This window comes from Myotis nattereri, assembly GCF_964212035.1.
Source record: "Myotis nattereri genome assembly, chromosome: 3".
Classification (NCBI taxonomy): domain Eukaryota; kingdom Metazoa; phylum Chordata; class Mammalia; order Chiroptera; family Vespertilionidae; genus Myotis; species Myotis nattereri.
Genome location: NC_138077.1, coordinates 133,988,098 through 134,015,479, shown reverse-complemented (window position 1 = coordinate 134,015,479; position 27,382 = coordinate 133,988,098). Strand labels below are relative to the sequence as shown.

The following is a 27,382-nucleotide window of genomic DNA, read 5'->3' as shown; positions in this document are numbered from 1 at the left end:
CACCCCAAATAGCTAGCCCTATATAACCTTTGTTCTGGGACACGCTCTCTCGCCTCACCGCTGTGCCGGAGAGAGGCTGGGAGCCAATTCTAGAACTGATCAATAAAGACTCATTGCTTTTGCATCGGAGGAGGCTCCCTGGTGGTGGATTATTGGGGACCCCGAGCTCTGGGCATAACAGTACCAGTGGGTCGCATTCCACATACACGCCCGGCATTTTAAATTTCCAGATTGAGACTTTCTCATTTCTATGGTGCACTAATCCGGAAATAAAAGCGCTCAACCTTTAGCCTTTAAATGTATTTATTATGTACAGGTCTTCCCTTGGCCCTGTTAATAATTCCTTAAAACGCACCCAAGCGCCATACTCTGGGGGACTTCGAACCGGGAGCGTAAAATCGAGGGCAGCCTGGCGATGCAGGGACTTTTCACCGAAGTCTGAAGGGCACCAGGGTGGTGAATGTCTCCATAGGGACGCCTGTGTAATAGATATGCAAATCATGCCGCACAGGCTCGCTCCGGGTCCGGGAGCGCCCGCAGCCCCACCCCGCTTCCCGGGGTTGCCTTACTCAGCGGGGCGGGATCGCCTCCCGCGCGGAAACGGAGGCCAGCCCCGCCCCGCCCCGCCCCCCGCCCCAGGCGCGCGCCGGAGCCCCGCCCATCCGGCTGGAAGGGCCGCCGGCGCTGCGGCACAGCGTCCTGCGGTCGGATTCGGGCCGGAGCCGCCCGTGACCGGCGCCGCGCGCGGACGCCATGCGCGCGCGCCCGGGCCAGTGACAGCCTCCGGGATGGACGGTGGCTCCGTCTCTCGAGAGGGGCCGAAGCGCCCGCCGGACCGCCGGCGGCTTCTGCTCTTCTTACTCGCCGGCCGCTGTGGAAGTCAGGGCGGCGTCCCGGCGCGCCGCTGCCTGTCCGCGCTCGCGGAAGGTCTGGAGGCGCTGGGCCCCCGCGCCCCCGCGGCCCGCGTCGCGTCACGTGCCTCGGCGCTATTCCTCCTGGTGCAGGTGCCCGCCCCGCGCCTGGCCGCCGCCGCCCCGCGCCGACCCCGGGGAGACCGGGAGCGCTCGCGCCTGGGGCCCTCGGTCCCCCCAGCCGGGCGCTGCTGCGCGTGGAGGTGCCAGCCCGGCCTCGTCCCAGGCGTCGCCTGTGCCGCAGGCCCCCTCCACCTGTGCCATGGCCGAGTGCCCGCCCTCGCTTCCGCCCGGAGAGGTAGGTAGGGTCCGGCGGTCGGAGGAGAGGGGGCTCGCCCGTGGGGCTGGGACAGTGGGGCGGGGAGGAGCTGTGGCTTTGACCTCCCGGGGGAAGGCCCGGAGACCCAGAGGTCGGGTCACTGGAGGTCACCAGGCTCCTAGGGCGTGGGGACGAAGGTCTGTCTGGCCCCGCCCTTCTGGTCCTCGATATCCAGGAGTTGGCCAGCTACTCGGAATGCCGGCTCAAGGGTTGGGGCGCAAAATTGAAATGGGATGCGGGGAGGTGGTGCGTGTCGGGGCGGTGAGTTTGTGCACGCCCCTGTGCAGAGCTACCACGTGGGCGCTAGCACACAGGTTGCTGGTTTGCCAGCAACTCTGATGAAGGGTGTGCGGAAGGCTTGCACGTTTGAGAAGTGGAGCTCTGGAGAATGAAGGGACTGTTTTACAATTTAAGTTTAAACTCTAATGGGTTCGTTGTTTCCTTCAATTAAGCAATAGCTCCTATTCTGTGCCTGGTACTTTCCTAGATACTTGGGATCTGTCAGTCAACAAAATGCCTTCCTTCTGTTAACGTAAAAAAAAACACCATTGAAACCTGTAACGAATTTTTGTTAGTTTATTTGAGCCAAACTGTTGACATATGCCAGGAAGCAGAACCTCAACGAATTGAGATAATGCTCCAGAGAATGGCGGGCTACATCTGTATTTATACATTGCAATCAAAGGACAGACGTAGGTGGGTTACATGAAATCCATTGGTGATAGACTAGAGAGGAGGGAGAAAGCAAAGCAGGGTAAAAAGTAAAATAATAGAAACATACCTAGGTGGGTGCAGGAACAATTAACATAACAATGAAGGAATTTGTGGTATCTGTCCTGGAGCCCAGGCACATTTGGCTGTGCCCTAAGGGGTCCAGAAAAAGGGAAGTTACAAGTTACCCAGACATTTCAAGGGTATGTTTCATAGATGCAAAAAGACAGATCGGCTCAGTTAAGGTAAAGGTTGACCTTGTCAGTGAAGATACCAGCCTAGGACATAACTACCCACCATAATTGCTTTTAGTTAAAGTTTAATTTCAGACCATCCTTTGTGGTTACTTTAGGTCTCTGAGTTTGCAAGACCGCCATGCAGGCCTCCCTTGAGCTTGTCAGGTTAGCATGTGGCCCCTTTTGTCCACACTTCTTGAAGCTTAATTCTAGCAGAGGAGATGATACACAAATATGTTTAAATAGATATAGATATAATTTTTGTATACATATACAATTTACATATGCACATATGATATTTATATGTACATAATGGATAAATACTACAGGAAAAAATAGAGGTGGTAAGGGTTAGGAAGTGAGATGGGCCTCCAGTTATGAATTTGATAGCATCATCAGAATAGGTTTCATTGAGAAGGTGGCTAAATATTTGAAGGGGATGGGAGCCGTCACTGTCCTACATGAGATTAAGGAAACCTAAACAGGTTCTATTTACTAGGTTTGGCTGGGGAAGATACTGATTGGTAGAGCAACAGAGTGAACCAAGCTTGACATACAGAGGTTGGCGAATGAGTAGTGAGTGAACTCTGTCAGTGTCCTGCAGTAATTTTGAGTTAGAGATGGCTTAGAACTTTATTTCTGTACTTTGTCTTTTGGTGCTCTTTTTTGACAAGCTGGAAACTTGTGATTTATTTTCCTCTAAAAACTCAAGATTATGGGACAAAAGGGAGAGTGTTCTTTCTCATCAGTTTTTTGACGAGCAAAGTAGTAATGTTTTAGTCTCAGATTATGTCATTCTTCTCAGTGTGGATGGATTAATAAATACTATGGGGAAACACAGCCAAGACAGTTAAGGATCATGTATGCCCACTCACCATCAGTAAATGAGAGTTTTGTTCCTTTGTCTTCAGCCTAATGGTTTGTTTGGTGCCGAAGGTTCTAAGTAGGGCTACTTAGACTTAAGGATGTTATGGATAGGAAATTTGTACTTGGTTCCCTCCTCTGGTCAAAGGTAACTTTGGGCTTCTTTTGTGTGTTTTTTAATATCCTTTTGATATACTGAAGGTCCCCCAAGGAGAATTTCATATTACACTTTAACATAGCTCGGTTTACTTGCTTCCTGGTTATAAATAGGAATTTATAGTTCGTGGGAACCTTTTTGTTATCACAATAAAAGAAGAAAAGTGAGTCAGAGGTGTTCTGGATGTCTGAGTATTGCTGTTACCCTTTGACAGAAAGCAAACTGGCATTCACCTTCTGTCAGCAGGGGTTGGAGGGCCAACTGGGAAGTGGCCAGCCCTTTTCTCCACTTCTCAGATGACAGTATTTCTTTGAAATAAGCTTGCAATTGAAATAAATTCCAATACTTTAAAAAAAAAATCAGCATTATCTAAGTTGGAGTTGGCTCTTGCTTAGAAAATAGTCATAATGCTTTGTTTTGTTGGGGAAGGGGGGCAGATTATTTTGTTATTAGAAACAAGGAAATTGGGAGTAGACTAATCCCGTCATTCTTCATAAGCCAGCTTCTAGACTCCAATGTTTTCAAGCTCCCTAACCCATTACACAGTCCTGAACAGTTCTGTGATGGATGGGGTAGCCTGTGGAGAACCCCTTGAGAGGTGCATTCATTAATTCATTTATTCACCCACCCAGTGTTTTTAGAGCTAGGTCTGTTTTGTGTCAGCAGACATTCAGGTTCTCTTCTCATGAGACCAGTTTTTGTCCCAGAACTGTAGATAAAGAATGAAAAAAGAGATACTCATTTATGTGAAAAAGGAAGACCATAGGCAAAGAGCAACACTTGTTCCTGTGATTTTTGTGAGCATATAATCAGATGTGCCTCCCTTAGCACAGTATCTGTCACCTAATAATTGGTGACAACCTTATTATTTTTGCCATTGTTACTCTGTCTTCTGAGCATGCTCCCAAGCCCTGTCCCCACATGTGGTGGGCACTCAGCTGCGTGCATAGACATTATGACTCTGCCCCCTAATCAGAAGTGGCTGGGCCCAGCAGGGCCTCTCAGAGGTCGAAAGGCTGGCTGTGCCACTAACCGGCAGTGACTTTGGGCAAGTGTCTCAACCTCCCTGAGTCTTATATTTCTTGTTTGGAACATGAGGGCCATAATAGACCTATATCCCCCATAGGTTTGAGCTGAGGCTCAAATGAGTTACTGCATGAACAGCATTTAGCACGTTGTGAGGCACATGGTAAGCACCTTTAGATATTAACTATTCGTGTTACTACTGACCCATGTGACTACAAGTTATTTGAGTGCCTATTGCAGTGATGGCGAACCTTTTGAGCTTGGCGTGTCAGCATTTTGAAAAACCCTAACTTAACTCTGGTGCCCTGTCAACATATAGAAATTTTTTGTTATTTGCAACCATAGTAAAACCAAGACTTATATTTTTGATATTTATTTTATATATTTAAATGCCATTTAACAAAGAAAAATCAACCAAAAAAATGAGTTCGCATGTCACCTCTGACACGCGTGTCATAGGTTCGCCATCACTGGCCTATCGTATACCAAGCACTGTCCTTAGTGCTGCAGGTACATAGTGAACAAAACCAGGCACACCCTGACCTTGCAGAACTTAGATCTAGGAGGAGAAGGCAAACAGTAAACAAGTAAATAATATCCAGTAGGGAGCAGTGCAATGAAGAGCATTAAAGCAGGATGGGTCTGTGATACAGATGATTAAGAAAAGGGGTAACATCAAGCTGTTCTCTGAATGTTTTGGGTTCCCCTTCCCGACCTTTGTGATTTGATTTGGCCAATGAAATATGAATAGAAGTGGTAGGTGTCATTTCTGAGTGGACCTGCAGAGGCACGGTGTGATTCTCCACACCCCTTTAAAAATAGAAAAAAAAGGAACAAAAAAGAGGTACTCCTTTATGTAAAAAGGGAAGATGGTAGGTTAAGAGGGGAAAGGAGTTTATCTCAAAATTTCCTTCTAGACCAGTGGTTCTCAATCTTCCTAATGCCGTGACCCTTTAATACAGTTCCTCATGTTGTGACCCAACCATAAAATTATTTTCGTTGCTACTTCATAACTGTAATTTTGCTGCTGTTATGAATCGTAATATAAATATCTGATATGCAGGATGTATTTTCATTGTTACAAATTGAACATAATTAAAGCGTAGTGATTAATCACAAAAACAATGTGTAATTATATATTTGTTTTCCGATGGTCTTGGGCAACTCCTGTGAAAGGGTCGTTCGACCCCCCCCAAAGGGGTCGCGACCCACAGATTGAGAACCGCTGTTCTAGACAGTCTCATGATCCAGATCTTAGAAATCATACAATTGAATTTTTGTTTTTAATATGTTGTTGGCCTGCAGTATGGCAGGCCCTCTGCTAGATGCTAACAATACAAAAATGACTAAGATTGGCTGCTCTTGGGGTTGTGGACTAACACATGATACAGATATGGAAATGATATAACAAGTGCTATGATAGAGCCATCTGTACCGGGCTGAGAACACAGATAAGGGAGCAATAAAGGCTGCTCCCTGACCTGGGTGGGGTTGGCAGAGAGAACTATAAACTGTATAATCATAACCAGAACATAATGAAGACTTAGGAAGTTGTCAAATTAAATGAAGGGGGTAAAGAAGGTGCTTAAAATTTACCAGTTGAGAAAGGGAGCAAAACAAGCTTCAGGATGGAATACCAAAGTATGAAAGAAAGTTCAGGAGGCAGAATAGCTTAGGTGGCTAGAAGAAAGCTAAAAAGGTAAGTGGAGGCCAAATTGGCACAGGCTTTGTGTGCTTTGCTAAGGACTTTATAGTATAGTCTGGCTAGTGATTTTTTTGAATGTAAGAGCCCCTTTTAACCATTAAACACAGATAGACAGTTGTTGCATTTTATATTATGTCAGTCTGCAAACCGTGTGCTACAGAGTGAGTATTAGATCTCTTGATCTTACTTGATGCTGACTATGACCAGCAACCATACTCATTCCAAGTCATCAGTAAGTTGGGAACCTCTGCTCTAGGCTTACAGAGAAGAATCAGATCCGTGGGGTTCTGTCCATGTCATCTTTTTGCTTACTTTGCAGTTGCTATTAGAGTGTGTAAGGCTGAGAATAGGAGTTGATTAGCTGAAGTATCTTTCTGGTCATTTAGGAGATCTACTGAGAAAACCTTTGAACTTTGAGTTAGTAGATGACTGTTCTCTCTTCTACCACTCTTCTACAACACCTGGCATCATTTGAAAAGTAAGAACAAATATGTAGCAAGATTTACATATCTGTGTTTATTACATTTAAATGGAGGATTTTTATTTTATGTTGTCCATCTCTTTTTTTTTTCCTTTGCTATCAAAATGTCATTTTTAGTATGATTATAATAGTAAGGAGATATTACGTTTACATGTCCTGTTTTGGCAAAATTATAAATTGACACTGCAGTTGTTCCATTAAAAAAAAAATAAAAGTATTATTGTGGTTCATGAAATACAAAAGCCAGGAAGCCATTACTATGCCACCTCCTTTAAATGAGCACCTTGAAATAAGCATACAAAACAGGTTGGATCTGTGGTTAAGTGCACAGAAATTCATAAAAGTGGTAATATACAAATCGGTAGACTTCATCTCTCCAAAAATGGGCTTTTGCAAAGACATCACAAGGAAAGAAAATGACAGATCAATGTCTCTTGTAAATAAGGATTAAAAAAAAAATAATAGCTGACCAAATCTTGCAATACATAGCAGGAGTATACACCATGACCAGATGGGATTTTGTCCCAAGAATACCAAGTTCATTTAGTATCTGAAAATCAATTTATGTACTGCACCTTATTAACAAAATAAAGGAGAGAAACCACATGATCATTTCAAAAGACAAAGAAAAGGAATTTGAAAACATTTAGCACCCCTTCATGATTTAAAAAAAAGACCACTTGACAAATTAGGACTAGGAGGGAACTGCCTCACCTGATAAAGGGCATCTGTGAAAAACCCATGGCTAACATACTTAACTAGGGGCCCAGTGCACGAATTTGTGCACCTTGAAAGGAACTGTGGGCGTGGGGGCAGGTCTCGGCCCATCCTCTGCGCCCCCGCCCACTTCCTCCCACCGCACCCCTGGTCACCTGTCCATGGGCAGCCCTGCTTCTGCCACCGCCACTCCCACACGCTGACAGCACTGGCCCCGCTCGCACCCGTCAAAGGCGCGATTGGGGCTTGGGGCCGGTGCCAGCTGTGGGTGCAAGCAGCAGCTGCTGCCCTGTTCGCCCCTCAGGAGCAGGAGGAGGTGGAGAAGCCCTGGGGCAGTCAGGGCTGGCAGCTGCCGCTAACACCCAGTGATGGTGCCTAGTGATTGGGACCGGCAGTGGGTGCGAGCTGGGCCAGCGCTGGCAGTGGGTGCAAGTGGTGGCTCCGGCACTGGCAGCAGGTAAGAGTGGGGCTGTCGCTGGCAGCAGGTGCAAGCAGCAGGCAGCTGCTGGCCCTGATCTCCCCTCAGGAGCAGGGGGAGGTGGAGAAGCCCTGAGGGGCAATTGGGGCTGATAGCCGTCACTCGCACCTGCTGATGGTGCCAAGTGATTAAGGCCGGCACCAGGCGCCAGCAGTGGGTCAGTGCCAGGCGGGACTGCGGCGCGTGGGAGCAAAGAATTTTCAGTAACCACCAGAGGCTCACCCAATGACAGCGACCGGTGCCCCGCCTTGGTCTGGAGGCCCTGCTCACCTGCTCCACCATCCCGCCGGGGCCAACGCCCTCCAAGTTCCGCTCATGCCCCCTGGTAGTCAGTGCACGTCATAGCGACCAGTTGTTCGGTTGTTCCGCCGTTCAGTCTATTTGCATATTAGCCTTTTATTATATAGGTTGGGGAAAGACAGACTGCTTTCCCTCTAAGGTCAGGAGCAAGGCTGTCTTCTCTCATCATTCCATTTAACATTGTACTAGAATTTCTAACCAGGGAAGTTAGGCAAGAAAATGTAAAAGCATTCAGATTGTAAAGGAAAAAGTAAAACCATCACTGTTCACAGGTGACGACCTTGTACATAGAAAACTCTAAGGAATTCACTAAAAAACTATTGGAGCTAATAAGTTCAGCAAGATACAAGATCAATCTATTTTTTTAAATATACAAAAATCAGTTTTATTTCTACACACTAGCAAGGAAAAATCTGAAAAATCTAAAAAAGAATTCCCTTTATAGTAGCATCAAAGAGAATAAAACACATAGGGATAAATTTAACAAAACATAAAATTTGTACTCTGAAACCTATATAACATTATTAAAGACATAAATAAATGGAAAAACATTCCATGTGTGTGAATTGGAAGACTTTAATATTGTTAAAATGGCAGTACTCCTCCAAATTTATCTACAGATTTAATACAATTTCTATCAAAGTTCCAGGTGCCTTCTTTGCAGAAATTGAAAAACTGACCCTAAAATTCATATGGAAATGCAAGGGACTCAGAATAGCCAAAAGCAGTCTTGAAAAAGAACAGGGTTAGAGGATTCACTTCCTGATGTCGAAACTTTCTACACAGTAATCAGGAAAATGTGGCACTGGCATAAGAACAGACATACTAGTATAGATCACTGGGATAGAATGGAAGACCCAGAGATAAGCCCTCACATTATCATCCATTGATTTTTTTTTTTTTTTACCAGAGTCACAGGACAATTTAAGGGAGAAAATAGTGCTGGGACAACTAGACACCCACATTGTTCAAAAGAATGAAGTTGAACCCCCTTCTCACAACATCCTATCTAATAAAAGAGTAATATGCAAATTGACAATTTCTCCAACTCACACGATGGCCGCCCCCATGTGGACACAAGATAGCCTGCAGGGGAGGGCAATTGGGGGCAATCAAGCCAGCAGGGGAGCAGTTAGGCATCGATCAGGCTGGCAGGAGAGTGGCTAGAGGGTGATCGGGCTGGTAGAGGAGTGGTTAGGGGTGGTCAGGCTGTTAGGGGAGTCGTTAGGGGGTGGTCAGGCTGGTAGGGGAGTGGTTAGGGGTGATCAGGCTGGTAGGGGAGTGGTTAGGAGCAATCAGGCAGGTGAGCAGTTGGGAGCCAGCAGTCCTGAATTGTGAGAGGGGTCCCAGATTGGAGAGGGTACAGGCTGGGCTGAGGGACACACACACCCCCTCCCCCATGCACAAATTTTGTTTACCAGGCCTCTAGTATACAAATATTAACTCAAATCGATCAAAGACCTAAATGTAAGAGCTAAAATTGTAAAATAATTAGAAGGAAACGTAGATGTAAATCTTTGTGAACTTGAATTAACCAATAGTTTCTTAGATATGACACCAAAAGCACAAGGAACAAAAGGAAAAAATAAATAAATTGGGCTTCACTAAAATAAAAAACTTTTGTGCTTCAAAAAGCACTACAAAGAAAGTGAAAGACAACTCACAGAATGGGAGAGAATATATGAAATCATGTATAATACGGAACATGTATCTAAAATATATAAAGAACTCTTACAACTCGGCAATAAAAAGATAATCCAATTTTTTTTAATAGGCAAAGGGTCTTAATAGAAATTTCTTCAAAGGAGATATACAAATGTCCAATAATCACATTGAAAGATGCTCAACATCGTTAGCCATTAGGGAAATGCAAATCAAAACTACAATGAGATACCACTTTACACCCGCTAAGATGATTATAATAAAAAAGTTAATACCAAGTGTTGAGAATGTGTAGAAATTGGAACCCTCATACATGGCTGTTGGGAATGTGAAAAGGTACAGCCACTTTGGAAAACAGTCTGGCGTAACCTCAGAAGGTTTAACATAAAGTTACTGTATGGTGTAGCAGCTCCTCTCCTAAGTATGTTCCCAAGAGAACTGAAAACATGTTTACACAAGAACTTATATACAAAGGTTCATAGCAGCAGCATTCATAATAGCCAAGAAGAAACAACTCAAGTGACATTCAATTAATGAATAGGTTAAATAAAATTGGTATATTTATACAATGGAATAGTATTTAACAATAAAAAGAAATATGGTACTGACACGTACTACAAGGTGGATGAACTTTGAAAACACCATGCTAGGTGAAAGAAACTAGTACAGAATACCACATATCTTAGGATTCTGTTCATATGCAGTATCCAGAGTAGGCAAATCCATGGAGACAGAAAGTAAATCTGTTTGCCTGGGAATAGGGGTGTTGGGAGTTTAGGTATAGGGCTTCTTTGGGGGATGATGACAGTGTTTTAAAGTTGATTGTGGGGATGCTTGCACAACTCTGTATCTATGTATATAAAAGCCTAAGTGACTGTGATGACCGAATAACCAGTTGACTATGATGCACACTGACACCAGGGGCAGATGCTCAATGCAGGAGCTGCCCCCTGGTGGTCAGTGCATTCCCACAGCCAACCTCCTTCAGCTGGCCAACCTCCCACAGTCCCTCCCCCAGCCAGCTGGCCCCGATCAGGACTGGGCAAGATGGCTCTGATCGCCAGCCAGGCTGAGGGACCCCACCCATGCACGAATTTGTGTACTGGGTCTCTAGTATATAACAAAAACAATCAAATTATATACTTGAAATGGGTGAGTTGTACAGTAGTATGTGAATTATAGCTCAATAAAGCTCTCGTGAAAAAACAAACAGGCTTTTGAGGTATGACTGATTTTTTCATGTTGCTGATTTGCTTTTGTTTACCATTATGTCTGTTTGAACTTCATTGTCCTTTCTGTTCTAGAGCTAAGCCTCTCTGCTGGGTGCCTACAGTTGGAGCACAAACGCCGAGATTTCACCTCCGCTGGGAGTAGGAAGCTGTACTTTGACACCCATGCCTTAGTGTGTTTATTTGAAGAAAATGGTAATCCTCTCTCTTTGGTCACTCAGTGCCATAGAAGAACACAATAAATTATGACTTCTCTTATGGTTTCATCTAATTTCTCTTACTTCTCTTTGACTTTTAAGTCTACAAGTAATCTTTTGGTCAGTCTCCATTTCTTCAGTCCTCATTTTCTGTTGAAGGACATTTTTGCTCCATCAGTGCAGTAGAGATTTTCTCACAGTCTGTCCAGGTGAAGCATATTCTTTTAACATCACTCCAGAAATACAGCGCTAAAGATACAAAGACACAAGTCAGTGAAACTCAGGAGTGGTTCTTATGATGACTACCTGAAGCACAAAAGTGGTGTTTTATTACTGCATCTTGTGTGCTTTTACAATTTTTATGAAATTAAAATGTTGCTGAGCAGTAGTTATTGATATCAACTCATTGTGTTCTTTATAAAAAACATTCAAACTAACATTTTCCCTCACTGCTCTTGTGTTCATTAATGTAAAAGATTGCTCTGAATTTTGTTGAAAGTGCACTTAATCTATAATAATAATAGAGTATATGCAAATTGTCTGGGATGCCATCACAGTAATAATAACAGTAACGACCAAAAAGCAGGCTGCATGGGGCCACCAGGCCAGCAGGGGAGTTAGTGAGGGATGACCAAATGACTGAACAGCAGGCTGTGTGGGGCATCCAGGCCAGCACGGGGGGCAGTTGGGGGTGACCAGGTCAGCGGGGGGGCATTTGGGGGCGACCAGGCCGGCAGGGGGGGCAGTTAGGGACAATCAGGCCAGCAGGCAGAGGCAGTTAGGGGTGATCAGGCTGGCAGGGGGGGCAGTTAGCGGCGATCAGGCAGGTGAGCAGTTAGGAGCCAGCGGTCCCGGATTGTGAGAGGAATATCCGACTGCTGATTTAGGCCCCATCCCCAGGATTGGGCCTAAACCGGCAGTCAGACATCCCCCAAGGGGTCCTGGATTGGAGAGGGTGCAGGCTGGGCTGAGGGGACCCCCTCCTCCCCGTGCACGAATTTTGTGCACCAGGCCTCTAGTATATAGATAACATCCTTCTATTTAATCTTATCAAGACAAATACACCAATACTGAGACACATATGCTCTCAAAATCAGAAACTCATATATCATAGATTATGCCTTGGAAATAAATATATGTGCTTTTACTTCATTGTATAGTTATTTACCCAGCTGTGCATGATTGTATCAGAAAAGCTGCCCTCTGTAGATGTACTGTATGTCCAGGGCAAGGTGACGGAATAAATTGTGTTCCTATGGGGCAATTAGAAGCTCTGGGTTCAAGCTGTGCTGGTTTCTAGCCTCGGCAGTCCTTTTCTCATCCTCAGTTTCCATTACCTCATTGATGGCATGGGCATAATACGAATTCCAAAGAACCTTTTAAAAGTATATATATGTTTTTAGTGATTTTAGAGAGAGATAGAAACATCTGTGAGAGAGAAACATCGATCAGTTACTTCCTGCGTGCCCCCTACCAGGGATCAAGCCTGAAACCCGGGCATGTGCCCTGAACCCGTGACCTCTTGGTGCATGTGCTCAACCACTGAGCCACGCCAGCTGGGCTCCAAAGAACCTTTTACTTTTTTTTCTCTATTTAATTTTTTTCCCCAAAGAGCCTTTTAAATATTAAATGAAATAATGTACGTAAGTGTACTCTGGAAAAAATGTCAAATGCTATATAATAATTTTGGCAACCATTTTCTTCTCAAACTTGAAATAATAGGCCTTTTTCACCAAAAACTTCTTTCATTGGCCAAAAAGAAAAGTGGAAGTGAGAAGAGGGCCGTCTAAATTATCTTGATGAACAGTAGTCTTCCTAATTTTTTTCTTATTCTTTTTTTTGGGGGGTGGAGGGTGGGGTGAGGACTGTGTGTTTGTATTCAAAGTAACCAATTGTAAAAGGAGATATTAGAGACAATGGGGACATTTCAACATCCACGAGGTGTATGATGGCGTTGAGGGAGCACAGGTAATTTTGTTAAGTGGAACAATGCAAGGTAGCTGCAGTGGACTCTAGATGGCCACCAATCCTTCCAACGAGAGGTGGAGTTTATTGCCCCTCTCCCTCTTTCAGATTTGCTTATTTAGGCAGGAATTGCATATGTCAAAAGTATGATGTTTTGGTATATGTACTTTCTGCTTTTCTTGGGTTCAAACCTTGGTCCATGAATATTTGCATATTTCAAGAACAGCGATGTGAAGACCCCACTAAAGTGTGTGTAGGGTATGACCGTGCTGAGATCAGTGATGGATGTGTAAGTTGTCTGGGTTAGGGTAAGGCCAGGAAGAATCCTTCAAGGAGTATTCCCTCCTTTACCCTTTTTTTCTTCAGCTATGTCTCCTGATTAACAAAACTTGCTATGTCTATAATCTCACTAACCCTGATGTGTCTTGTTCTCTCATTCCTACAAAAAATAATTTGTATCTGGTAAGTCAGCAGGTTTTCAGGCATCTGCTTTTCCTTATTCCCTTTCACCTTCCACGAGTGCTTGTTAAATTTTAAGGCTTTGGAGTTTGCTTTTTATTATCAGCAGAAGTCTTTTCCAGTCTCTATTTTTATTTTCTTCATGATTGCCAGATTTCATTATGTTTACCTATGAACTTTTCTTAAAGTTTTAAAAATTGCAAAAGACATGTTTATTTTCAAAAAATTAGGAAGACAGAAAAGAAACATGAAAAACTATTCTGAATCCCAATGTTAACACTTTGGTGGGTCAACCTTTTGGGTTATTTTTCCAGATGTGCATGACCTACACGTTGAAAACTAAAGGATTTTGAATGAAATAAAGGAAGTAGGTCTTCTTTTCTTAACTTGTTTTTTAGAACTTTATTGATTTTAGAGGAAGGGGGAGAGAGAAACACCTATTGTTTGCCTCCCACACGCACATGCCCCAACCAGTAACCTGGGTATGTTCCCTGACTGGGAATCGAACTTGCCACCTTTTAGTGTATGAGGTGATGCCCTAACTGAGCCACACCAGCCAGGGCTGGGAGTAAGTCTTTGAAGGTCTTTTTTGTCGCCTTTAAGTCTGTGCCTTGTTCTTTTTTTTTTTTTTCTCTTTTTTAAAATATATTTTTATTTTATTTTAAGTGTGTCTGCTTTTTATTTTTTTCCCTATCAACATTATATTTAAAAATCTGTATTGTTGAAAATATTACATATGTCCCTCTCTTTCCCCCATTGACCTCCTTCAGCCCACACCCCGACACCCCACTCCAGGCCTTCAGCACCCTATTGTCAGTGTGGCCATGGGTTATGCATATATGCATACAAGGTCTTTGGTTGATTACTCCCATCCACCCACCCACCCTCCCCACCTTCCCTCTGAGATTCCACATTCTATTCCATGCTTCCATGTCTCTGGATCCACTCTGTTCATCAGTATATTTTGTTACTTAGATTCCACATATGGGTGCGATCACGTGATACTTATCTTTTTCTGACTGACTTATTTCACTTAGCATGATACTGACCCTTTATGCTGTTGCAAATAGTAAGAGTTCTTTTTTACAGCAGCATAGTAGTCCATGGTATAAATGTACCATAGTTTTTTAATCCACTCATCTGCTGATGGGTACTTAGGCTGTTTCCAAATCTTAGCTATTATAAATTGTGCTCCTGTGAACATAGGGATGCATATATTCTTTCTGATTGGTGTTTCTGATTTCTTGGGATATATTCCTAGAAGCGGGATTACTGGGCCAAGTGGGAATTCCATTTTTAATTTTTTGAGGAAACTCCATACTGTTTTCCACAGTGGCTGCACCAGTCTGCATTCCCACCAGCAGTGCATGAGGGTTCCTTTTTCTCCACATCCTCACCAGCACTTTTCATTTGTTGATTTGTTGATGGTAGCCATTCTGACAGGTGTGAGATGATACCTCATTGTTGTTTTAATTTGCATCTCTCTGATCATCAGTGACTTTGAGCATTTTTTTCATATGTCTCTTGACCATATGTATGCCTTCTTTGGAGAAGTGTCTATTTAGGTTCTTTGCCCATTTTTTAATTGGATTAAAAATAAATAAATAAAATAGATTTTTTTACTTTCAGAGAGGAAGGAAGAAGGAGAGAGAAATAGAAATATCAGTGATGACAGACAATCATTGATCAGCTGCCTCCTGCACGCCCCCTCCTGGGCATTGAGCACTCAACCCTGGCATGTGCTCTGACAGAATCAAACCATGACCTCTTGGTTCATAGGTTAACGCTCAACCACTGAGGCACACACCAGCTGGGTTGTGCCTTGTTTTTTTTTTTATTAATAGTCTCATGCTTAATCTCATCCATATTATATCAGCTATAACTTTATTCAAACAAATGTGCCATTAATTAATTATAAGAATCAACAGAGCCCTAGCCCATTTGGCTCAGTGGATGGAGCGTCATCCTGCAGACCAAAGGGTCCCAGGTTCGATTCCTGGCAAGGGCATGTACCTTGTTTGCAGGCTCTTCCCTGGTCCAGGCCCTAGTCGGGTGCATGAAGGTGGCAACCAATCGATGTATTTCTCTCTCATCGATATTTCTGCCTTTTTCTCTCTCTTCCACTCTATCTAAAATCAATGGAAAAATATCCTTGGTTGAGGATTAAAAAAAAAAAAGAATCAATAGATTCTTCTGAAATTCTTATAGATGGACATATTTAATAGAAAGAATTACTTTCCAGGGACTTGGTTTTAAACATTTTATTAGCCTTTCCAATATGAAATATAAATTACTATCTAAAGTTATTAAAAACAGTAATACTCCTGAGTCGAATCTTTATATAATTCAATTTAGCATCATTTCTTGAGTATAAAAGTATATATATTTTTTCCAGTGTGGGCCCCTATCACTAGTGACTGAAGAGAATTGTGGAGGAAAAACGAAAGGATTGATTTTAACATTATCTTTGAACATTAAATTAACAGCAAAATTATAATTTCCATAGTCAATAATTTGATTTATGCTCGATATAAAACAAATGAGCTTTTCTACGTAAGTAAATTATTTTTGCTAAATATATATACATTTTAAAATTAAGGAAGTCACATCCATTGAAGAAAATAAAAATTATCTAGAATCTTTGTTAAATCACAAAAGTGATAAATTGTATCTATAATATTGAGTCTTGCTTTTTTTCACTTGACCTTGCATGACAGGCATCCCCTATGTTATTAGACATCTTCTGAGAACATGGCTTTCGACAGTGCAGAAGGACATTAGAGAGCAGTTAGCCCACTGCTCATTTCACATGAGGAAACACTCAGACGTGGCATACTTGTCCAGATGACAGACACATAATAGCCTGTGGCTGTAGTCTCCTCATCCACTTTCCACCTGCTTCTCGAATTCAGACATTTGCTCCAGGTGTAACTTTGTGTTGTCTCCCTTTCTACGAAGGCTTTTCTTTGACAGCTAGAGTCTCCTGAGTGTGATTGTCTTTGTGTGTTTGCTTAGGGTTTACTACTCAACAAGCAGAAATCATTGTATCTGCATTGGTGAAGATCACGGAGGCCAACATGGATATCGTCTACAAAGACATGGTCACCAAGATGCAACAGGTTAGCTTTGTCAGGGCACCTTTGCAAATTTGAAATCTAAAGGGAAGATGTCACTTGTAATATATATTTTTGGATAATATTGAAAAGCATGCAGTTAATTTTTATCATAGTTGAGAGGCTAATTATTGCAGTGGCATAAAAAGTATTTGCTCAAAGCTATTTAGTAAACTCTTGTAGAATCAAATTATTATGCTAGAAATTCACTATACTTGAAAAGTCTCTCTGCTTGAAAACTGTTTCAATCCACCATCCTATATAATAAAAACCTAATATGCTAAATGTCCGGTCTTCCATTCATCCAATCAAAGCATAATAAGGCTGCTCAACCACTCGCTATGACGTGCACTGACCACCAGGGGGCAGACACTCCGACCGGTAGGTTAGCTTGCTGCTTGGGTACGGCCGATTGACAGCAAGACAGCTGGACATGCCCTGGAGCCCTCCCGCAGTCCCTCCCTGGCTGGCCAAACTCCTGCGTCCCTCCCCAGCCCCAATCATGCACTGGTGGGGTCCCTTGGCCTGGCCTGTGCCCTCTCGCAATCCAGGACCCCTTGGGGGATGTTGGAGAGCCGGTTTCGGCCCAACGGCAGAATGACCGGTCGCTATGATGCACACTGAGCACCAGGGGGCAAATGCTCAATGCAGGAGCTGCCCCCTGGTGGTCAGTGTGCTCCCACAGGGGGAGCACCGCTTAGCCAGAAGCCAGGCTCACGCAGGGAACAGGCCTAAGCCATCAGTCAGACATCCCCCAAGGCCTCCCGGACTGCAAGAGGGCACAAGCCAACCTGAGGGACCTCCCCGTGAGTGCACAAATTTCATGCACCGGGCCTCTAGTACTTTAATAAATGGAGGTGTGGCCAGAATTATTGTTTTTGACCCAGTAGTCTTCAGACTGCCACCCTTTTAATTGTCATCCACTTGATGATACTGGACTTGAGTTTTTATTCTTTTCCTTTTCTCATTTTGGAAGAGAAAAACCTCTTTTCTTGTGTCCCCATTCTTCTTGTTTCTCATTAAGATGATACCAGGTCGAGACCATAGGAGGTGGATTTCCTAGACTACACTAGGTTATCTGTTTTGCTTTCCTTTTCCTAGGAGATCACTCTTCAGCAAATAATGTCTCAGATTTCTAACGTGAAAAAAGATATGATTATTTTGGAGAAGAGTGAATTTTCAGCCCTCAGAGCAGAAAATGAGGTAAAACTAAACAGCCACTTATCCTTATAAATTGCTTCATATTTAGACATTGAGATATAATGTACATAAACGTAAGTGCACAAGTAAGAGTACATCTTGATGAATCATCACAAAGTATGCAGTACCAGAGGTGGCCACTGTCTTGGATTCTGTCACCATTGACTGGTTTTGCCCATGCTAGAACTGGAAGTGATGGGATCTTCAGTGTGTCTTGCAGCAGTAGGTCATTCTTTTTCATTGTCTGTGGTATGTGAATATGCCACATTATTCTACTATGATTCATATTAGAATTGTTTCCAGTGTTTGGTTATTGTGAATAAATGCAGCTATAAAATAGCCCTTGGTTTCTTAAAGTGTGACATGGGATCAGCATTTAAATAAATGCTGTCTTTGCATCTTCCTTGTGTTGTTAGTCCTATCAGAATCCCATAAAGGAAGCTCATTTATTACCTGTTTGTTAGTCTTAGTCTTGAAAGAAACCTTCTAGCAAAGATGCTTTCTTTTGCTAGAAAAAGATGAAGTCTGAAACTCTCAGAATTATCCTTCAAGTCAGCTGTTTGAGGGCATTTAGTTAAAAAAAAAATTTAAAGGAGGTATTCAAGAAAGCAAAGTCTCTGAAGACAAATGTGTATGTTAAAAAAAAAAATTGCACCATCCTGGCATGACAAGTAATCACTTCTCCTATGGAGACCATTCAGCTAAGGTTGTATTCTGAATGTAGCAACTTCGCATTGAATGAGGGAAGACCTTGTGCATAAGTACATGTTCTAATATTAGTTTGTTACCAAGTTTTCTTTTTTTTCTAACCTCCTAAACGTATTTTCGACTTGTTTCTTTTTAATGTGTTTTTAGAAAATAAAACTTGAACTACATCAGTTAAAACAACAAATAATGGTAAGATCCTTATTCCTATTTGCTTGCTTGTTTATAATTACCTAAGCTTAATAATAAATATAATGTTACAAATACTTTATATGTTCTTAAAAACTTAATTCTATGTTAAATGTTTGTGTGATATGCCTCAAAGGTACACATTGAAAGATTTAGCTAAAAACACAGCCAATGAGTAAATTACTGATGTGTGTCACTAAATTCATTAAGAAAATTGTGTTCTAGAAGGAATTAAGTCATTTTTAAATAAGAAATTCTCTAAAGTAGCCAAGTGGAACCCTTATATTCTCTTTAAAGGGTTCTCACATGTCTTTAGAGAATTACATGTGATTTTAAAATGATTAGCCCTGTGCCAGTTTGATTTTTTTAAATGGCAAGGACATTGATGTGAAAGAAGAAAAGATTTTGATGAGTGTCAGAAAGAGGGCTGTATTTAAATAAGACTGTAATATTTTACTTCTTTGAATCCATCTCTGCTTTCCAAAGTTGTCCAAGAAACAACTTTAATCATAAATTCCACAGGCTATTATCTTGGGAAGTTTGAAATAAAAAGCAACAGTGACCCATGCTGGGCTCATTTAAGCATAAAAGGGAATTATTTCTGTATATATTGGAAAGTCCCAAGCAGGGCTGACTCCAGATGTGGATTGGCCAGAGTCTCCCCAATCACTGGTCCCCAGCTCTGTGAGCACCTGGGCTGACCCCTTACTTAGAAGAGTGGAGGCAGCTTCCACAGGCTTCACACACTCAGTGGGTTTTAATTTCTTACTTTGGATTTCTTTCTTTCTTTGTTGTTTGCCCTCCTACTAGGATGAAGTGGTCAAGGTCCGCACAGATTCCAAATTAGACTTCAATCTAGAAAAGAGCAGAGTAAAAGAATTGGTATGTTCCCTTATTAAAAATAGAGTATGAATTAAATTTTTTGCAGGATGGAATGCTTGGTCAAGTCTAAGTTTATACACAGTTCACAAGTACTATTAAATATTTCATTATTAAGACAGTTTTTTCTTTATTTTAATTATATTTTGGAGTAGGGCTTAAATTTGATGCTTTCATAAGTAACATTAAAATTAAAATGTTGCCCTGGCCAGTGTGGCTCACTCGGTTGGAGTATCGTCCCATACACAGAAGAAATGGTGATTTGACTCCTGGTCAGGGCACATACCCAGGTTGCAGGTTTGATCCCTGGTCAGGGAGCGTATGGGAGGCAACCAATCAATGTCTCTCTCTCTCTCTCTCTCTCGCTCTCGCTCTCGCTCTCGCTCTCGCTCTCGCTCTCACTCTCCCCCCCCCCTCGCTCTCTCTCGCTCTTGCTCTCACTCTCTTCCTTCCTCTAAAAAACAAAACAACAACAAAAACTTTAAAGTTAAAATATTGGTCAAATAAGTTTGAATCCTTTTTTGTTTCAGAGATACTAAATTATGTATCACTTAGATATTAATAAAGAAATTAAACTCAATCTTGACTTGATAGTAAATAATATTAAATTTTATACCATAATTCAAGATTTAAAAATATTTCCCTTTTATCTTTTTCTTTAATAGAGAAATCGCAATGACTTTACTATATTATTTTGAAATGCAAATTCTAAATGAGTAAGTTATGTTAAATTGAAACTTTTAATTAGGAAAGTTAGTGCTGCACATTTGTTACCAAAAAGATAAACTAAGAAAACTGGAAATACAGCTCTGTTGCCCTTGCTTTTTCAAAGATAATGCATATAAATACAATATTTTTTCCCTCAGAGCTTTTGCAGAATCTTTTTTTTTTAACTGAGGTGTAATTGACATATATTAGTTTCAGGTGTACAACATAATGATTTGATATTTGTATATATTGCAAAATGATCAACACAGTAAGTCTAGTTAATATCCATCACCATATTACGTAGTTAAAAAATTTTTTCTTGTTATAAGAACTTTTCAGATTTACTCTCATAGCAACTTTCTAATATACAGTACAGTATTATTAACTCCAGTTGCCCTGTGGTACATTACATCCCCAGGATTCATTTTTTAACTGCAAATTTGTACCTTTTGACTCACTTCACCCATTTTGCTCACCCTCCATCCCTCGCCTCTGGCCACCATTAATCTGTTCTCAGTATCTGTGAGCTCCTGAGTTTTCTTGTTTTTTTTTCAGATTCCACATGTAAGTGAGTTTATACAGTATTTGTCTCTCTGTCTGACTTAGTTCACTTAGCATAATGCTCCCAAGGTTCATCCATGTTGTTGCAATGGCAATATGTTCTTATTTTTTATGACAGAATAAGATTTCATTTGAGATATATACTATGTACCTCACATTTTCTTTATCCATTCACCCATCAATGGGCTCTTAGGTTGCTTCCATACCTTGGTATTGTATGCTGCTATGAACATGGGGGCAATAAATTGTATATTTTAATCTTTATGTGTTGGCTTGCCTCTGATTTTTAACCCATCTATCTTCTTATTCAGTCTTTATTTGGATTTAATAACATTCAGGAGATACCTTTTTTATTCTTAGCATAATGAGTAAGGGCATATAAAGCACTTTTCACTAACATAGAATTGGATACACATGCAGAAACTGAGTTCTCAAAATTTGTTCATTCTCATTTTTCACAATGTGCTTTCAACTAAAATATGCTACGCTGATAAATGAAACTAACATTGCAACACAAACAAGTATTTCACTATATTTTGGAACTGGGTATGGATTCAATAGTTAAGCTAAACTTTATCATACCAAGTAATTATTATTCTGTTCATATTACCCGTTTTCTAGTCTTAAAACGTTTATAACCATGAAGATTAAATCATTTAGTATCACTAAAATACTTAGTGATCACTAGCATATGACTATATCTGGAAGAGGAGAGACTCTTTTGGTTACCTTTGTCCTTATAGTTTGTGTACTTAACAAATTTTCTGAATTCACTTTGTTAAAAATTTTGTTTGTTTATTTTAGAGAGCAAGGGTTGGGGGGGAGAAACATAGATTTGTTGTTCCACTTATTTATGCATTCTTGTAAATGCCCTGACTGGGGATCAAAACCGCAACCTTGGCATATGGGACAGTGCTCTAACCAACTGATCTACCCGGCCAGGGCTGAATTCACTTGATTTAAGAAGATGCCTGTTGTTAACCAAGCTGGGAAGAAATATACCTAGAAGATTGGGAAATATGGGATGTGAGCCTGGATTAAAGCCTGTGAGTTTATATGATTTACTGATCTAGCTGAGAAGTTGTTCTTGGCGATCCTAAACTTAGATTATTCTGAAGTGCAGGACAGTAGCATAATATTATGCAGCTAGTATGCATTTAACATGCTTTGATGAAAATGAGTTATTTGACTCTCTCATTCCCTTGTTTAATAAAGTTGTAATATTGTGCCAATTACATTAACTCGGGTGATATTTACAGCCAGTTTCAAACGTACTATGGCAAGTGAACTGTTTTGGGATACAAGAAGATGGGACTTATTTTAAAAATCATGGCAATATCAAGATATGTAGGCTTTTCTTTTCTCTTGTGGCTGAATCAATATTGACTTACTGAAGGCCAGAATTTAAAGGTGTGAAGAAAATCCAGTTCCCCCTGCCTCTGGTGGGGATCAGATGCATAGCTCTCTCCTGGTCTGAAGCCCTGGCATTTAAAGACAGAGATGAGCATTCATTGGTACTATGACTAGTCCTTAGTTTGGGGTTTGGGGCTTTTTCTTCTTCATCTTCTTCTTCCTTCTTCCTTGTTCTTCTTTTTTTTTTAATTTACAAGTAATGCTGTTGTAGTCCCAGGGGAAATTTTTCTTAGAATTATTCCCCACTTTTCAACTCTCTTGTCAAAGCCAAAACACGTATGACTCCGCATCCATCTAAATTGGTCCCTAGAGTGCCGGTATGAGAGTGGGAGGGACCTAGAGACATCACAGCTAAGAAATGAAAAGAAAAAAACAGAGAGAGAAAGGTGAAGGCTGACAAAAGGGAGTCCAGATACTGGAGTGATGAGTGAATATAAATAAGAAATCTCAAAAAAAATAGATCTGAAGGAAAGGGTCACGTAGACTCCTTTATCCTGGAGGCAGTTTCTAGTGTTACATATTCTTGGAAGTAGTGAGACCAGAATATTTGAGATACTAGTGGAGGAGGAGAGGAGAGAGAAAGAAATCAGAATCTGACCTATGTGACATGTTTGTTTCAGTATTCATTAAACGAAAGGAAGCTGCTGGAAATGAGGACAGAAATGGTGGCATTGGTAAGAATTGAGACCGACTTTTCTTGGTCATTTTATTCATCTCTGCTTCATCCTGTGCATTGTTACTGCTATTTGTAGTGATGTATTATAGGAAAATATGTGCAGGTTTAATGTCATAGAATTTTTTAAATTGTTGTAAAATACACATAAACAGTACCATTTTAATCATTTTTAAGTATATGTCATTAAGTACATTCACGTTATTATGCAACCTTCACTACCATCCATACACAGAACTCTTTTCATGTTGAAAAACTGAAGGTCTCCCATTAAACAGTAACTTCCCCCCGCCCCAACCCCTGACTACCTCTATCTACTTTCTGTCTATGAATTTGACTAATGTAGGTACCTCATTCAAGTGGGATTATACAGTATTTATCCTTTTGTGACTGGCTTATTTCCATTTAGCATAGTGTCCTCTAGCTTCATCCATATTGTAGCATGTGTCAAAATGTCCCTTTTATAGTTGAATAATAATTAGATGGATACACCACATTTGATTATTCTGTCTCTGGACAGTTGGGTTGCTTCATCTGGTGGCTGTTGTGAATAATGCCACTATGAACATGGGGATACAAATATCTGTTGGGGTCCCTGTTTTCAATTTTTTTTTTTTTTTAGCATATACCTGGAAGTGGAGTATCATAGGATTTTTTTGCATTTAACCAACTACTTGATTATCATAATAAAGTTTAAACCTCAGTGATTTAAGAATAATAAGGAATGGACTTTTTAAATTATATTTTTAATTAATGGCATGCATTTACTTCTTTTTCATTCTGTATTACTTGGAACCTCTGAAACTCACAGGAGATTTCCATGAGAGAATATTGGAATATTCCTCTGGAATACTTTTCTGTTCATCCAGGCTCTTGTTTTTTTATTTGTTGCCTGAATTGTTAGCCATAGGGAACTACTTACCTGCCCTAGAATTTTTAGTGACGCATTTCTAGTGCTTTGATGCATTAGTGAAGTATGACAACCCCTTTATAACATCAGCCAAACTCACCATCCTTTTGGGGTAATTATGTATCTAGTTTGACTGTTATATTTGAGAAAAACACAAATAGGCCTTTGGTATAGCCAAGCCTCATAATAATAATAAAACACTTGGTGTTTGAACTATAAAAGAAGAAAACTTTAAAAAATGTGAATAGAAACAGTGTCAAGGCAAGCACTGTTCCTTTTAAATTATCCAAGATTCTTTTCATTTTTTAAAACATTTTTGTATGCTTTTCATTAAGGCGAACTTAGAAGGGTGGAGCATATTTATTGCCATTAAGAACAGACTGGCTTCATAATGTTAACATTACTTGCAGAGCAATTTTACGTAGATTATCACACTGGATTCTCTAGCCTGTGTGGAGGCAGGACTAATGGTTTTTTGTTTGTTTTTTTCCTTTTTTTTCAAACAGAAAGAAACAGGCCTAAGTATATTAAAGGCCCTGACCAACGCAACATAGCATGAGGATAGTAGAACTAAGACTAAAGCCTAAGTCTCGTTAATCTTACCCCAGTCCCCCTTGACTGCACCTTGGTGGGCAGGAACTCAGGACTGACAGCAGAGGGGACGGTATATCCCAAATGGTGTAATGCTGCGAATCTCTTTGTTTTAAAAGCATGCCCAGCAAGATCGGGCCGTCACCCAGACAGACAGGAAGATAGATACTGAGGTTGCTGGCCTCAAAACCATGCTCGAGTCGCACAAGCTTGATAATATTAAATATTTAGCAGGTAAGCTGTTTTATATCTAGGTAATTGCAACAAGCTGACAATAAAATAAATAAATTTTATAAAATAACTTGGATAGATATTGCATTTCATTGATTCTAACACATATTTTTTCATATTTTAATATCTTTGAATTTGGCAAGCTTCTTACATTTCCGATAGACAGTATCATATTGGCAATTTTTTCTTAGAAGTAAATAAAATGGTGTACTTTACAGTCAATGGAATCTTAAATCTGATAAGATACTATCATTGAATTACAGTTATTTAAAAAATTTAAAGTGGAATTCAAGACGGAATATTGGGTGGATAGAACGAAAAGTTTTTAAGTTGTGTTCTTTCTTCTTCTATTGGTGACCTTCCTCATAAGGAGGTATTTGCAATTTTTGAGACAAAACGGGGAATAAAGCTTCATATACAAAAAAATTAGCCATTATTTTAACTCAAATTTAGTATGTTGGGTTCATCAATATTTTAAAGGTACAATAGTATTAAGAAGTGACATTTTGCTCATAAAACGAAGGCTGTGTCCCTTCCAGTACATATACATGTGCTTTGTGACCACAGACTTTGTGATTTTAAACTCTTATTGAAAGTTCTCTTGATTATTTGATACATTTGTCCTTGAAAAATGATGATTTCAAGGTGTGGGGGTTTTTTATGGGCAGGTGTCTCGTGGGATGTGGCACATCAGTGAAGAAGTTTCTTAATGTGTGGTTTCCCCCTTGTTAGATAGGTGGATATGTTTTCTTAATAAAGAGATGTTCTCTCAGGTAACTATTAATATAACTAATACTGTGCTTAATTATTCTTTTTTACAGGGTCTGTTTTTACATGCCTAACAGTAGCTCTGGGATTTTATCGCCTGTGGATATAATAAAGTGTATATTTAAAGAGATCTCTATTGTTTTGCCTTGAGAATACCAGATTGTTGTGCTCCCCTACCCCTCGTTTCAACTTTTAACACCGATTTTTACTTAAAGCCTATTATTTATTTTATGCAAATGATGGACTATAACCAACACAAAGAAGTCAGGAATTTCACAGTTGCTCCTTTTCTCCTTTCTGTTTGGTTGACTTTATAACGCTGAGTGGCGGTGGACAAAACACGGAAGACTCCACTCAGCTGGATAGGTGAACTCGGCCTAACCTGTGGGACACAGCAACAGTAAATATTTGTGTAGCTACCATTGTAATCTTTTGTCACACAGAGGACTTGGGGTCTCCGTTTAAAAGGCACATTGGCTTTACTGAGCGCTGAAGAATCACAGAAAGTAAACCAAGAGCACCATATCCTCTTCACCTGTCCGACCTTATCATCAGCGTCCCTAATGAAACCGCTGTACTTTACTTCCAAAGGAGGGTTTTTTCTTTCAATTGCCATTGTTTTAGTCAGTTACTGTTATGGGTATTTTTATGTGCCTTCAGGCTAGAAAATCTCGTTGCCTGGTGAGGTGTTGTAATTGTAATGGGGACTCTTGTACTTGTGGGTTTCTCTCCCTTCCTCTCTCTCACTGGGCCCTTCCTTCTTCCCCTCCCTCCTGATTGGAGAGCTATGGTCACACTCCACTGTACCATCCTGGAAAACTTGCTGATTCTCAGCGTGGACGTCTACTTCAGTTTGTGGGATGGGGTCTGCTTCCTTCTCTCGTCTTCTGCCTTTTATACAAGGGAGGCAGTCTGTGGCAGCATCTGGATATTTAGAGAGTGTGTGCACTTTTAGAAATGGCCCATTACAAGCTCAAATCCTAGGCTTTCAAAATTAGAAAACTCATGCCAGCTATCATCTGAGTTTAGGTTGATTTCTTTGGTTATTAAAGATACTCTCATATCTACCTTACCTCTATATTTAAGACAAATAAATTCCTAGATAAAAGGGTATTTTGAGAAAGCACCATCTCAAAAGCATCCTATTGGAATGGCTGGCAGGTAGGAGAAAATGAGCTTTTTAGACCGGATGACATTGGTAGGACCTTTGCTGTCCTCCACATGCAGACGTGTACGTAATCTGGTACAGTGGAGAGACCACGTTGAGACCATCTGATCAGACTGGTAGAATGAATACCCACTATCACTGTTCCAACCACACTGGTTAAAAAAAAAAAAAAAGTCACCTGTTGTCCTGTGGATGTCATTTCTAAACTTCGGAAAGTGTAAGCTGTTGCCTTTTTTAAAAAAACATTTGTGTAGCACAAAGATTCTGAATTCCAAATAAGTCTGAAATTCAGTCGAGTACTTTTGCATTAAGTGAATAACAACTTAATCTTTTCAACTAGATTTAAAATGACTTAACTGCTTCATAAAATATTTTATCAATATATTCTTCTTTCAGAGAAGGATCCCCAGAAAATGCTGCACATGTAGCAATTGCCTTAAGTAGTAAAGACTCAAGGACATGACATCCCATTAAGACCACAGTTGCAACTACTTAATAACTTTGGTTGCCAGAGCTCAGAGAAAAGGCGTGGAGTACAGACACTCCTCCAAAATAAAGAGCACCCAAGGGAGAAAGTGTTCTATGTGATTATGTTTCAAAGCAGACATCAACTTGTACAGGTTGAAAACAGTGAAGTGGCCTTATATTCTGATAAAATATTTTTAAGGTAACATTCAGTGGGGTGACTTTCTTTCATGGGCCAAAAGGAGTCCAAGTCAGCGGTCGCCAACCTCTCGGACCTCGTGGACCACCAGTGATCTGCGGACCACCGGTTGGCGACTGCTGGTCCCAATGACATTCCTACTGCTGATAGTGGGCTGCATCAGCCCTTCACGTATTTGGGCCGTTGATTTTG

At 40.9% G+C, this 27,382-nt stretch overlaps 1 protein-coding gene across 1 annotated transcript; it reads left to right on the top strand.

The window, feature by feature from the left end:
* The first annotated feature begins 670 nt into the window (after positions 1-670).
* On the top strand, positions 671-26,684 carry MCUR1 (mitochondrial calcium uniporter regulator 1). The gene is made up of 9 exons (XM_081087536.1): positions 671-1,209; positions 10,872-10,991; positions 16,433-16,536; positions 17,632-17,733; positions 18,586-18,627; positions 19,435-19,506; positions 22,806-22,859; positions 24,479-24,593; positions 25,412-26,684. Exons 1-9 carry the CDS (start codon positions 789-791, stop codon positions 25,465-25,467), a joined length of 1,086 nt encoding a protein of 361 aa, XP_080943662.1. The 5' UTR covers positions 671-788; the 3' UTR covers positions 25,468-26,684.
* The last annotated feature ends 698 nt before the right edge of the window (positions 26,685-27,382 follow it).

What these genes read in the sequence shown, in the direction of transcription:
- MCUR1 (XM_081087536.1), top strand. Translation starts at nt 789, where the DNA reads ATGGACGGTGGCTCCGTCTCTCGAGAGGGGCCGAAGCGCCCGCCGGAC. An exon ending in AGTTAAAACAACAAATAATG is followed by an intron (nt 18,628 to 19,434) that starts GTAAGATCCTTA and finishes CCCTCCTACTAG; the next exon opens with GATGAAGTGGTCAAGGTCCG. An exon ending in AGAGCAGAGTAAAAGAATTG is followed by an intron (nt 19,507 to 22,805) that starts GTATGTTCCCTT and finishes TGTTTGTTTCAG; the next exon opens with TATTCATTAAACGAAAGGAA.